We start from the raw sequence: 12,354 nt of genomic DNA, 5'->3' as shown, positions 1-12,354 counted from the left end.
CCAGTAAGACTACCTCACCTTCTTGTGCCAGGTACTTGTGACACAGTAACGGCCCACAGCTGTGTGTGTTTTGCATGCTGAGAGTTTCAAGGGGTTTTGGTGGTTTTCCATTTTTAATTAAGAATTTATTGAAAGATTTAATTCTTTACTGTCATATTGGCAACTGTGTGAAAAGTGAACAGTGTAGAGCTGTTCATATCCAGGTGGCCCTGAAAGTCTCTGGATTAGGATGGGTTTCCCCCTCTTCTCTCCCAATTTTTTTTTTTTTTTGTAGCTCTGTTACTGCAGCCCAGTACTGTGGCCGTGGGGCACTGTGGGCTACTTCTAAATCCTAAGAAATACTTCCTTAAACTACTGACACTGGTGGTCTTGTACAGTCCTAATACAGTTTCTTGCCATCAAAATTAGTCATAATAGCTGTGTCACATGTTTGCTTCAGCAAACAGAAAGGTTCTATTTCTTGTCAAACAGTAATAATGGGCTTTTCTAAGGCTCTGAACAAAGCTGAGAATGAGAACCACTCATCAGTGTGAGTGCTGGGTTTTTTTTTTTTAAACTTTGTGAATTCTAAGAAAGACCACAAAATCAAAACATCTTTTGATGTGGGTCACAAAGACCACCTGTTAATTGCAACAGAAAGAATCGGAGAAAGGTGATTCTACAACTCAAAGAGGGGATATTAAAATACCTGTGGGCAAGGGTATTTGACCTGCCTGTTTGGCATCAAGCACTTTTTAAGTATGTGAAGCATCTTAGGCTGTGTGGGGAAATCGGCCTCTTGGAGGGAGGGCTCAGTGCACATGATCAAGCTTCCTTTTGTTTTAGGGCAGCAGAGAAGTTGTTTCTTGCTGTGGTTGTACACTTTTTTTTTTTCCCCCACCACCTGTATTCACACATGGGTTTTCATCAAATACTGGGAGAGGTAAATTACATTCATGAGGCGGTGGGGGTGTCTTCAGAATAAAGGGCTTTTTATTCTTGGAATAAGAAGCGTGAGAAATAGTTCTGTTTGATACTTGTGCTATTCCATGTTTTGTAGTTCCAGGTGAGTGGAACTCTGCCCAGGCAGATGGGGGGGCCTCTTGCCCACCTCTCTGCCTTTCCTGGCTGGCTGCTGGAGCTGAGCTGTGCTGCCAGCAGGGCTGCCTGCTGAGGCACAGGAGACAGCGTTTCCTCACAGCCCCCAGAGCCCCCCAGTAAATAATGCATTTCTTGGAGTTCTGCTGTACGATCCCTGTGTTCCTCCAGCTGCAGCCATGTGGATTCCCTCTCAGGCAGTGTATCCAGTGCTGTTGGTAATACACGATTCCATACAGATGGTGGTTTTGTATTAGAAAACATTTGCATTTTAGTGAACAGAATTGTACTTGAGGCAACAGTTGTACTCGGTGACAAAACTTCACCAGTCCCTACTGCTGTGTTCAGCACCATGTCTCAACTAGAGGCCAGAGACCACTACCAGGTCATTCACACAGCAGATTAATGCCTGCTCTCATGTTATGCATGTAGGCTCGAGAAATGGAAAGCTTTTTCTTCCTCCACACCAAAAACCCTTTCTGATAATTTACATTAAGAAAAGTTGGCATTGTCTCCTTTGTTATTTGCAGAGTAGTTCTTTATTATTCACAATTCTTTTACTTGGTAATACTTGCATGAACAATTTTACTATTTATGGTAAACGGATACTTAGAATTTCTTTGAAGATTGATTTTTACATCATTAAGGACAGGAACTGCAGTGTCTTAGACTGAAACACTAATAATAGAATTGTCCCTGCCTTTAAGGAAGTTAAGAGAAGCTAATGGAGAACTCTTCTGAATCTGTTACGTTTTCAACGATTTCTTTAATCCAGGGGATGTAGTTGGCTACTCTTGTATATACGCCGTATTTCCCTTTCTCAGCGCAGCCCTCGCCCCAGCTCACAATCCCCAGGAGAAACCAAGTGTTGTGGTAGGACACTGTGAAGGGCCCCCCGCTGTCCCCTTTGCAGGCGTCGGCAGCCTCGGTGCCGTAGCCCGCACAGAACATGTTGTCGGTGAGGAGCCTGGCTGTGGAGCGCTGGCAGGTCTCCGTGCTCACGATGGGCACCTGGACCTTCATGAGGAAGCGCAGTGTGGAGCCCCGGGTGTGCGTGGCTCCCCAGCCGCTCACCGTGCCCGCCCGCCCCTCGGCAGAGAGCAGGGCCGCCAGGCTGGGGCTGGGCAGGCAGACGGGAGCGGCGTACTCGTTAAAAACAACAGCGCTGCTCAGGTACAACAGGGCGATGTCACTGTTGTAGATATTTGAATCATAATGGGGATGTGTCCAGGTTCGTTCCACACCGATCTTCTGTTCTTTGAATTCTCTCTGGTATTTGTCAAAGTCTCCTGTATTCACAACAAGTTAAAACGTTAAGCAAACTCTGGCAGGCAGGAGGCTGGAGGAACAGGAATGACAGGGGATTAATGCTCTGACGGGGGGGGCATGGGCCAAAACACATCATACTCTGCAGCAGTCATTCCTTATGCTGCAGCTTTACCCGTTTGCCCTTTAACAGCAAATGAAAGTTGTTGACTGGCTGAATGGATACTTGCAGAGGTTATGGCTTCTGGGGTAGGGATTTTTACCGTAAGCACTGCCACTGCTTCTTAGCAAGCACTGTATTTTGAATGGGCCTTTATCTTCCCACCCCCTCAAGAACATGACATGAGCATTAAGATGCAGCCCTGGACGAGGCTGAGGAGTCGTTTCCTGTCAGTTATGCAGTGCTGTGTTATGGTTGCTCCTCTTGCATGTCTCTCTTCTGGGGGTTCCAAGCATAAGACTGTTTATTGCAGCATTCCTGCTGCACCGGGTTCCAGTTCCTGCTGTTGTAATCAGTGCTGTAGCACGTTACAAGGGAGAGATTGCAGGCGCTGAAAAGCAGGCACCACAGCAAGAGACTAATCTTGGGGCCCATTAAAAAAACAAAACTGACTTGAGAGCAGACCATCACCTACAGGAGTCCTTCTGCGGTGTACCCCAAGCTGTGCTCAGTCTCCGCGCACAAGGAGTTTGCCAGAAGGTGTGACAAGAGGAGATAAACCCAGGCCTTGCACTCCCAGGTTTGCCATGAAAACAGAAGGGACCAGCTGGAGCCCCCTGGCACTTGCCAAGAAAAGGAAGCATTCTGTAACTGAGGGAGGCTGGATGCGTGTGTCTGTTCCTCAGCCACATACCGCCCTGCATTCACGTACAGCGCGACGTGTGTGTTAGGGGAGCGCTGACCCCTGCTCACCCAGACCTGCTCACCCAGACATACTCACCGACGGTCACGTGGTGCGGCCGGACGAGGTCGAGGCAGTGGGCAGCGGTGACCACCCAGCGACTGCTGATTAAACTCCCTCCACAAAAGCCAACATCATTACTGTTCCGGATCAAAACCTGCATGAAAAAGGAGGACGAAGGTGGCACCAGGGCTGTGTTTGATTCCTGTGCCACTGCCCCTCTCTCGGGTGGGTTGCAGGCTCTGTATCCTGAAAATAACACTTCTGGCAATAACAACTACAGCGCACCAAGCCAAGATGACAATGTTAAGATAGTAATAAAATGACTGCACGTCTGTGACAAGGGAGCAGAATGGTATGATGAGCTCGGCTTGGCAAAATCAAGTGGGATTAGAGCTACAGTGACTGGCATTCTCCTAAGGAAACCAAAGCATGATGGTGATTTTTTCACGTGGCTTGAAATTTTCTGGGGGTGGGGGTGAACAGTAACACAAGGTGTGTTACACATTGGTACTCAGGGTAAAAAAGAAGAGTGTAGTGTTTGTCTACATGACCAAGGGATAGAGAAGTTTTTCACTTTCCCAGTTGTCAAGTGAAAGTGCAAGAGTGGAGATTCAGAAACTTGTTTTTCCTTTTATTGGTAATAAAATTTGGAATGATCTAGAGAGTAAGTGAAGTAAAAGCACACTGCTTGGCGTTAGATGTTTGTCTTTTCAGAATTACAAGCTTTGTTACTGCCTCGACATGTCTTCAATTAAACTTCTCCCTGAACCTGTTATTTCATGTGTTAAACTGAAAGAAAAGCTGAAATTTTGGTACTCTGCAGTTTCAGTGAAGTTAATAATCAAATAGTGGAAAAAGCTGCAACACAGTCTGACCCCTTACTTTGGTCTAGTTCCTGGAGTAACATCATGTTTTTACATAAAACCTTTTGACTTCATTCTATGTACTATTGATGCTTTTAGTGTTCAGTTCAGTAGTGCTAGAACATAGAAAAGTATCAAAGAAAAATTACATGAAAATTCTGTCTTAAGTTATGAAGAACTAGAATGAAAGGGTTTACAAAACCTTTTTTTTTTTTAAAAAAAAAAAACATAAAATATGATTCAATTATAAATTGCCTAATGGAATGAAAATTTAAAACTTTGGGGATGGTATTTCAAGAAGAAAGTGTAACAGGCAGCATTGGGACTATGTTTCCTTCTTGCAACCCAAAACCAGGTCTCGCTTATCAGAAGGAAAGCAGCTGGTGGTCCTCCTAGAAGTGTGTGAGGTGGCAGAAGCCCAGACAAGGTACTGGTAGTGACATTTCAGCTTGCAAAAGTGTGCAGTGTCTGCAGGGTCCAGGTTCAGCCTGCTTTTCCACCTGTAAAATATCTCCTGATGTGTGGAAGGGGAAGATCTTTTTGTGTGACAGCAGTAAAATAGACTGACAATAACAGAACACTGATGAAATGGAGACAGTATAAATAAGTGAAAATTAGTAACATGAGGACATTGACACACACAAGAAAATCCCCAAACCAAGATTTAAAAAACAAGATAGTGGAAATAAAAGAAACACTTCAGGGAGATTCCCCTACTTGCCACATGCCAGTTGCCTTCACATTTAATCCCTCTCAGTTTTATCTTCCCTACTGTAAGAAGTAGGAGATGCTCAGCTTTCTAATGAAGAATCTCATCTGGTCATAGAAAAATTTTTGTGAAAAATACCACCAGCTGTTCTTCCAACAGGAGTCAGAAGCACAACTTTTCACCAAGAACATTTAGGAACAAAGAACCTGAATTACAGAGCAGGGGGAGATCTGATCGATGTAGTTAAGAGAGGAAGCGTTACGCTGAGATCACAAAAGTGCACGTATCTAGGATAGAGGGAAGAATGATAAATAAGGCAACTAAGATACACCACATCAAAAAGACCTGTAGAAGTTTGTGGAATACCTGTGGCTGGATTGCTCTAAACCTGAAACAACCTTTTATAATGGCTTGATGAACTCTGCTCCAGACAGAACCAGTGATGCTAAAGCAAGCAAACAGGTGTGGTATTTATGGCCAGACTAGAAGAGTATATTACCTGCCAGGGGCAATGTCCACGGTGACACAGAGTTCCTCCGGTTATCCTGGAGTCACTGTGCTCTAAAGTGGAGCTGACCTTTAGTGGGACCAGCTGAGGCGTGTCTGAAGCATTTCCCCAGGCGCTGCTGCCATTACGCCCATCGTGCAGGGTCTGACTGGCCCCAGGTTGGTTCTGCCCAGTGCTCTCCTCGCTTTGGTTCTGCCCAGCAGCATTTTCCACCGCGTCCTCCTCCCTGGCAGCAGGCGCCGTGCTCTCATGCTGCCACGCAGGGCTCTGCCTCGGCTTGCTCCACGCAGCCGGGTGGCTCCCGGGCTGGCCCGGCCCGGTGGTCCCCTGCCCTGCCTCGTGCTGGGGGCCACCACCTGCCTCCTGCCCAGCAGCACCATCCCCCGGCAGCTCCTGGGGCAGAGAGGCCGCCAGTGTCCTGTCCCAGCTGGAGGCACCACCCGCCACCTCCACTCGCCCAGCACCAGCCTCCCTGCGTGGGCTCTGCCCAAAGGCATCCTTTAAGGTCTCATTTCCCCCAGTAGCACTTAGTTCCAGCTCCATTTGCCTCACTGGTCTCTCCGTGCTCTCATTTCGCTTGGCCAAGTCATCCCTGTGCTCATGCTGTCCCCTCGGGAGCGTTTTCTGCTCCAGAGCCTGCCTGGCTTTAGTCAGGCCACATGGAAACGGTGCTGGAAGGAGGAAAGAGAGATAAGGATTTGAGTTCAGGGTGCATGGTGTCATGTCAAATTCCAACACAAAAGCAGAGCTTTTCCTGTCCAAGAATGGGCTTCAACCCCCCTGTAAGAGCCCTGGAATAACTCGATGTCAAACTCCACTTTCACCACCCAGCCCCACCATCATCGGACCAAGGTGTGTGGGGGTAGTTACCAAGAACCAGCACATGGCTGTGCCTCTTCCCACCCACAGGCGTCAGCCACGGCGGGCTACTCCAGGAGTAGCCTGCTGGGGGCTCTCTTCAGGGCAGAATCCAAACCCAGCGGTCCCCATGTGACAGGACACCTTAACACAAAGTTTAAAGCTCCCTGTCCTGTCCCGTCGCCTCCCAACACTGCAGTTTTAGCTTCATAACTCAGTTAAGTTGCTCTAAGTCTGTGCTGCTGTTGGAAGGAGCAGCCCCGCCCCAGACTGTCCTGCTGCTCCTTCACCCGGCACATGCTCTCTGGATTAGAGAGACATTGACTGAGAACATTTAAAATAAATAAATACAACATTATAAATAAGACAGGTCTTTTCCATGCACTAAGTGCAAGCTGCAGTAGCTACAGCGTGTGTAGCTCTTCTGCAACTAGTGAAGAGGAAAGGACGGTGCCTGCAAATCCGCTCTTCACCTGTCGTAACTCGGAGCAGCCCACGCTTTACCTGCGGACACACATCTCTTCCCGTCCTGGTGCAGGGTGTAATCCTTTGCGCAGGAACACACCACGTGAAAGGCGCTGCTGCTGTCCCTGCAGTAGTGCCAGCACCCACCGTTCTTATACCAGCATTCAAGCTTCTCTGCGATGGAAACACACAGGCATTCACTTGCTTATTGCTGCACGTGGACCCCTGAGCAGGGCACAGCCTCTAGCACAGTTATTATGTGAAAGAAAGTAGGAAAAAAAATCTGCTGGAATCTCGCAGGGAAACAGAAGGAAGTACCTCCCACAGTTCCAGAAACCCAGTCTGATTCATAGCAAACCAAACACACTGCCTTATTCTCTTGTTTCTACCATTTTCTTACTTGCCAGCCATGTTGGGAGGCCACAGCTGGGCTCCAGGCCTTTCTGCCTGTAGAGCAGGGGCAAGAAAACACCTGGAAGGGCAAACACTCCTAAATACATCCATTTTGGATCCATCTGCACATCTTTTATATCATGACAGATTTAAAGTACTAGACATGCTGGCGGGGGCCAAGTCTGCAAGAATTCAACTGAGGTTTTAATATGTCATTATTTTTTTAAAAAAAACGACTGTAAAAAGCACTTGGGAGTGAAAAAAAATTACGTATGACTCAGTTTGCGTGTCAGTTTGGCTTTTGCTGTAATTTCATGCGTCAGTCTTTTGCAAACCAGATACAGTATTTTAGAGGACTAAAAATCTGCTAAGAGGCAGCTTTTCTACTTCATTTTTTCATCATCCATATATTACAACATAAATACAAAATTTTCTTGGTTTACACTAAGCTTTAGCTAATTTGTTTGATGCTTTTACTCACTAAAATTAAAAAGAGAATAGGGTGTCACCATGAATGATCTCCAGTGCAGGCATCTGTGGCAGGAGGTACCAGAGCAGTGATAAAAAGAGGCAAATCCCTGCCTTTTCCTGGGGAAACAGGGGAGGTGGCCACATGCCTTCCTCGGGCCTTGCACAGAGGAGTGAAAAGCCCGGAACTGCTCCATGGGAGGAGGAGGTGCCACCCTCTTCCACACAGCAGAGCTAGAAGTAGCTACAGCTGCTGTCACAATGTCATTCCCTTCCAACGTGTCATATAAGAAAACACTGTTCTAACGAATGTATGAATCTTCAACAAACAGTCTGTCTACCAGCCAGATAAAGTCACCACTGATAACCTCAGTGAGGAGCCTGTGCAAAGGTTCAGCTCAAGTATCCAAGGAGCAAACTTCAGCTTTGATCCTTCCTTCCCAATAGATGTCAGTGTATCTGTTCCTGTCTCACCTTTTTCACAGTTGTCTCCTCCAAATTTTGGGGGGCAGATGCAAAAGTAATTGTAGTGTCTTATTTTGCAGACTCCGCCATTGTTACAGGGATTTGTACTACATGGATTTAAATCTAAGAAAAGAAACAAGGCATAGTGTCATTCCAGGAATTAAGAGAAGCCTGGCTTTAAACTGCCACATAATTCTTTGTACCCAGAAGGGACACAAGAAATTGATTTTTTAAAAATTCCGTTTTTTACCTACTTTTGTAATTGAACCAAAACTCCATCTGCAAGAAGAAATCACAAATGAAGAAAACAGTAAGTGGTCATACTGGTTACTGAAGGTATAATTTTAAAAACCATTTTTTTAGGATTCATGTAAATTAACACTTTGATTAGAACTGTGAAATACATTCTCAAAGCAGATCTCCTGATCACCACCATGCAGCTCACTTTCGGTTTGCATCGTGGACCAGCCACAGAGCGCATAAACTGAATTGTACTGGGATGAAGCTTAAACTGAAAGCTGAGATCTGTAAATGCTCTAACCAGTGAAAGGTCTGTGGCTGCAGGCTGGGAGTGAGAAGTGACACCCTGCTCCTCCCCACAGTGTGGCCATGCGAGGCCCTCGGCACCAGCTGCTTCACTCGGAAGAGCCATTTCTGCTGCGCTCGCTGCACCACCTGCTAAGGAAGGCATCAGCTAAGCACAGACACAACAGAAATCGGGCAGCTCTCTTTATATCTGCAGGTCCCAACAGAAATCGGGGCCTGGGAGCGAGGCTCTCCTCGGGATTTGGAGGGGTCTGATGAAGCAAGTAGCCTCTGAGAATGTCAGAAGCATGTTGCTGGATTGAGGCTCTCACAGAAATTGGTTTGGGATGCTTTTAAGGAATCGTGTTTAATGCTTACACAACAAACTGAGCACTCGCTTAGAAAGTGAGATCTCAGGGGTGCCTTGAGCGACCCCTCCCCGCTACCGAGCTGCCGATCCACAGGCACACACCTGCCAGAGCCATGCGGGTGCCTGGCAAACCATTCCTTACTGTTAACCTTCCTCTGTTTTTCCCAACATTTCTCACCGTTTTCTCCTGTGAATGGAAGATCTCCTTAGCCTCCTCAAATGAACACTTTTCCTCATTGCATTCTCTCTCCAAGTTCCCTGGGCGAATCTCTTCTAGAAAATAGTTAGCACGTTTATGGACTCTCAGGACCTCGTGTGCTTTGTCTTTTCTCATAAACACTAGAAAACAAAATTGAACAGTTGGTACTGGAAGACAACAAACCGGCACCACTGCAGTCACCATCATGCATCGGTTGATGTCACATCACTTTCAGTTGAGTAAACAATATAAAGAAGGGGAGCAGGAATCTACATAAATAGCCCAAAGGAAAACAAAATTAGTCTGTGTTCCAACAAAAGGCACTAGTAGTTTAAGCTTTCTTTTAGGGGATCAGAAGACCCACTACTGAGATTAGTGCAGAAACAATTTTTTATTCCACAAGACTTAAGTATTGCAGCTTCTCTGGAGGCTGGCTGTATTTTCCTGCCTAACCTTCCTGATTCACAACATTATTAGTTACCTGGCTGTGTGTGCATGTGGAAATAAAGCTGAAAGGAGACGTTTGGTTTGTATTTGGCGTCAGCTTTGTTAGATACTCAGCAATGGAGACCCAGTGCTTTCCAGGAAGCTACCGTAGCCACAAAAGGTCAGACACTGCTGCTTCGCTAAGCTATCTGCCATCATCCAAGAGCTATTACTGTCAATAAATTAAGGGAGAAGTGGCCAGAAGAGGGACTATGGCAGTAAGGTCCTCCCCACATACCCCTGCTGCTCCATAGCAAGGCTTTGCTATGGCAGCTCTAGCTGAAGTACAGCGCTCCCAGGATTTTCCAGCCCGCATGCTCTGAAGGAAAATGAGGCCTCACTCAGCCCTCGTGGATGTACTGGTACCACGAGCCATCACTACGTAGAGAAGATGGAGATTTTTGCCTTTTTGCTAAATCTCCAGAAGCATGGCCCTGTATCCAAACCCCATCTGACAGATTGAAGAACTGCTGCTGAGAAGTGTTGTAAGAAGAAAGCTCACGTTGTAATGCTGACAAAACCTACTAAAATTCATACAGCAGTTCACTTAACAGCACTCTGTTTTCCTAGTCATGGTTTAGTGTTCTGGACAAGTCAAAACCCTCTGACAAAGAACCTAGTTTTGGAGGTGGACCATAAAGACACACATTTCTTTGCAGTTGCTGGATTGGTATCTATAACAATGACTGAAATTCTAGAATAATATTAAATTACTTAATTTCTAGGCAACTAGAAACAGCCCACAAAAACTCTTAGCTAGGAAAAGCTTTGGACAGATCCTACTGCCTGGTAATAGGGAAAGTATCTTTCACTTACATCTGTGAAACTGCCCTTCACCACCCCTTGAGTTCTGGGGTCACCTTTAAAAGATTTACCTATTGTAAGCAGGCATCCCAGGTAGAGGATGTGCCTGTGGTAAAGCCTTCTGGTTTGCAGATACCACTTCTGCTCTTCCTGCTCTGAAAGGACGTTCATGAGATCCTGTACATTCTCACGCTTGTTCTAAAGCTCTCTGAAGCCATTTCCAAACCATGTGTCCAAGAACACATGTTGAAAGTGCCTAATTTTCACTTCCCAAATTGGAAAATTCGCCAGATTTTGGGTTCAATGTCACAAGGAGAATACTCTTCAACAGGATAGTGGTCTAAGTAGGAAGTTAAGAAAAGCTGATTCCTCTTGGAAACATATATGAATATTCTTTCTTTTTTTCTTGTGCATTTCAGGAAGTCCTTCTTCAACCCACAGGACTTTGTGTTCAGAAAAGGAAATAGTTTCAGTTTGAATGGCAATATTGCCACAATAAAACAATTACCTTAAAAATGTAATTCAGAAGTACCTACCTGAATATGAAAATGGGCAGCTGCTGTTGATGGAGCACATCAGTAGGAGAAACATCACAAGTAAGGAACTGCTCTCCATTTGAGTGAGCATTCAGAATACTCTGACTTCCTACTGCTTTCCTTCAGAGGGAAAAGAATTAAATTGGTATATTGTCACATAAAACAACAAGTGTGAATTAGCCCACAAAAAAGATGAGGAAGGAAGAGGACAAGAGAAGGGACAAAGAAAGCAAATTCTACCCAGTTCATTTTGACCTGATGTCCGCTGTTTCTCCAAGCCACGCCGATGCTGCACACTGTAACAGGAATCCCAACAGTTCACAAGGCAACATGCAGAGATTGACCTAGCCAGGATGTGGTGCAGGGTCTGATCCAGAGCCCACAGGTGTAATAAAAAAAGGCTACGGTGAGCACGGGAGGCGTGGATCTGGCCCAAACTGAGCAGAAGCCAGTTCCAGCGACAGCCTTGTTTAAACCACGGAGGATCCCAGGCTGAGGGCTGCGCTGAACAGGTCAGCCAGCAGGTTCTAAGGACGGCAGCTGCTGGGTAATCACCGACGGTCTTGTCAAGTAAGACCGTATGCACAAAGCCCAACGAGGAAACCATCCACCACATACCTGGCAATAAAGGTTACAAGACAGAAGTTTGTATTTCTTCATATTACCTTCCCAGGCTAAATAATTTACTAGGATTTGACAACACATACCTCTTCGCTTTTTCCAAAATCAGAGGATCCAGAATGCATTCACTTTACACAGAACCATGCAATTATATTCACTTTTTTCTTTATATTTTTAGGGGAAGACAGGAGAGAGATTTGGATGTACACCAGGAACAGCCATGAGGTCAAAAGGTTAATCATTAACCAGTCACAAATATTGACAGAGGAGAGACAACACTCTGGATTCTATGAAACACATCTGAAACCCAAAATCAGAAGAAAATTGTGTGTGTGTTTGCACACACATACACGTGTGCATTAAGAAAAAAAAAAAAAAAAGTCCTTAAAAATACCTTCCAACAATAAAAGCCACTTCTTTGCGTCAGATTTCTTCAGGAAAATCTAGAATTTTTAAGAGATTTCTGACGCTCTCCATCTTTTAGTAGGTAAGACCAATTGATCTGGAAAATACACAAGCTCTCTGTAAACATCTGTTGAAATATGCAGAGCTCTCAGTGTGTAGGAGGATTCATAGCAGTCACCTGCAGGAAGGCAAATATTGCCCTGTAATAGTCACAGCTATTCACTGACATTATGATTTCTGCCTTGAATTAGACCCATGTTTTATTGGCTTTGAACACAATAATGTTTTTCCTTGTAATTCAATGAGTGGCCATGTCAGCCTTCTCAGCAGCACGAATTCTTCCCTGGCTGGAAGGCTGGCTGTTCAAGCACTATTCTTTAATGTTTGTTGATCCTTAAATCCAGTCCCAAATAAAAAAGGGGAGGGGAGAA

At 45.5% G+C, this 12,354-nt stretch overlaps 1 protein-coding gene across 1 annotated transcript; it reads right to left on the bottom strand.

The window, feature by feature from the left end:
• Positions 1 to 1,588: 1,588 nt before the first annotated feature.
• LOC141963230 (coagulation factor IX-like) lies at positions 1,589 to 11,621 on the bottom strand. The gene is made up of 9 exons (XM_074912375.1): positions 11,138 to 11,621; positions 10,898 to 11,017; positions 9,051 to 9,211; positions 8,232 to 8,256; positions 7,987 to 8,100; positions 6,691 to 6,825; positions 5,320 to 5,999; positions 3,285 to 3,402; positions 1,589 to 2,366 (listed from the first exon to the last, which is right to left on the bottom strand). The coding sequence occupies exons 2-9, from the start codon at positions 10,986 to 10,988 to the stop codon at positions 1,789 to 1,791; spliced, it is 1,902 nt and encodes a 633-aa protein (XP_074768476.1). The 5' UTR covers positions 10,989 to 11,017; positions 11,138 to 11,621; the 3' UTR covers positions 1,589 to 1,788.
• Positions 11,622 to 12,354: the final 733 nt, after the last annotated feature.

The sequence above is a fragment of the Athene noctua genome, chromosome 8 (assembly GCF_965140245.1).
Source record: "Athene noctua chromosome 8, bAthNoc1.hap1.1, whole genome shotgun sequence".
In the NCBI taxonomy this organism is placed as follows: domain Eukaryota; kingdom Metazoa; phylum Chordata; class Aves; order Strigiformes; family Strigidae; genus Athene; species Athene noctua.
Note: the sequence above shows the minus strand (reverse complement) of the source record. Positions and strands in the feature narration are given on the sequence as shown.

What these genes read in the sequence shown, in the direction of transcription:
- LOC141963230 (XM_074912375.1), bottom strand. Translation starts at nt 10,988, where the DNA reads ATGCTCACTCAAATGGAGAGCAGTTCCTTACTTGTGATGTTTCTCCTA. An exon ending in GAAGAGATGTGTGTCCGCAG is followed by an intron (nt 6,000 to 6,690) that starts GTAAAGCGTGGG and finishes TCCTCCTTCCAG; the next exon opens with CACCGTTTCCATGTGGCCTG. An exon ending in GTGGACATTGCCCCTGGCAG is followed by an intron (nt 3,403 to 5,319) that starts GTAATATACTCT and finishes TTTTTCATGCAG; the next exon opens with GTTTTGATCCGGAACAGTAA.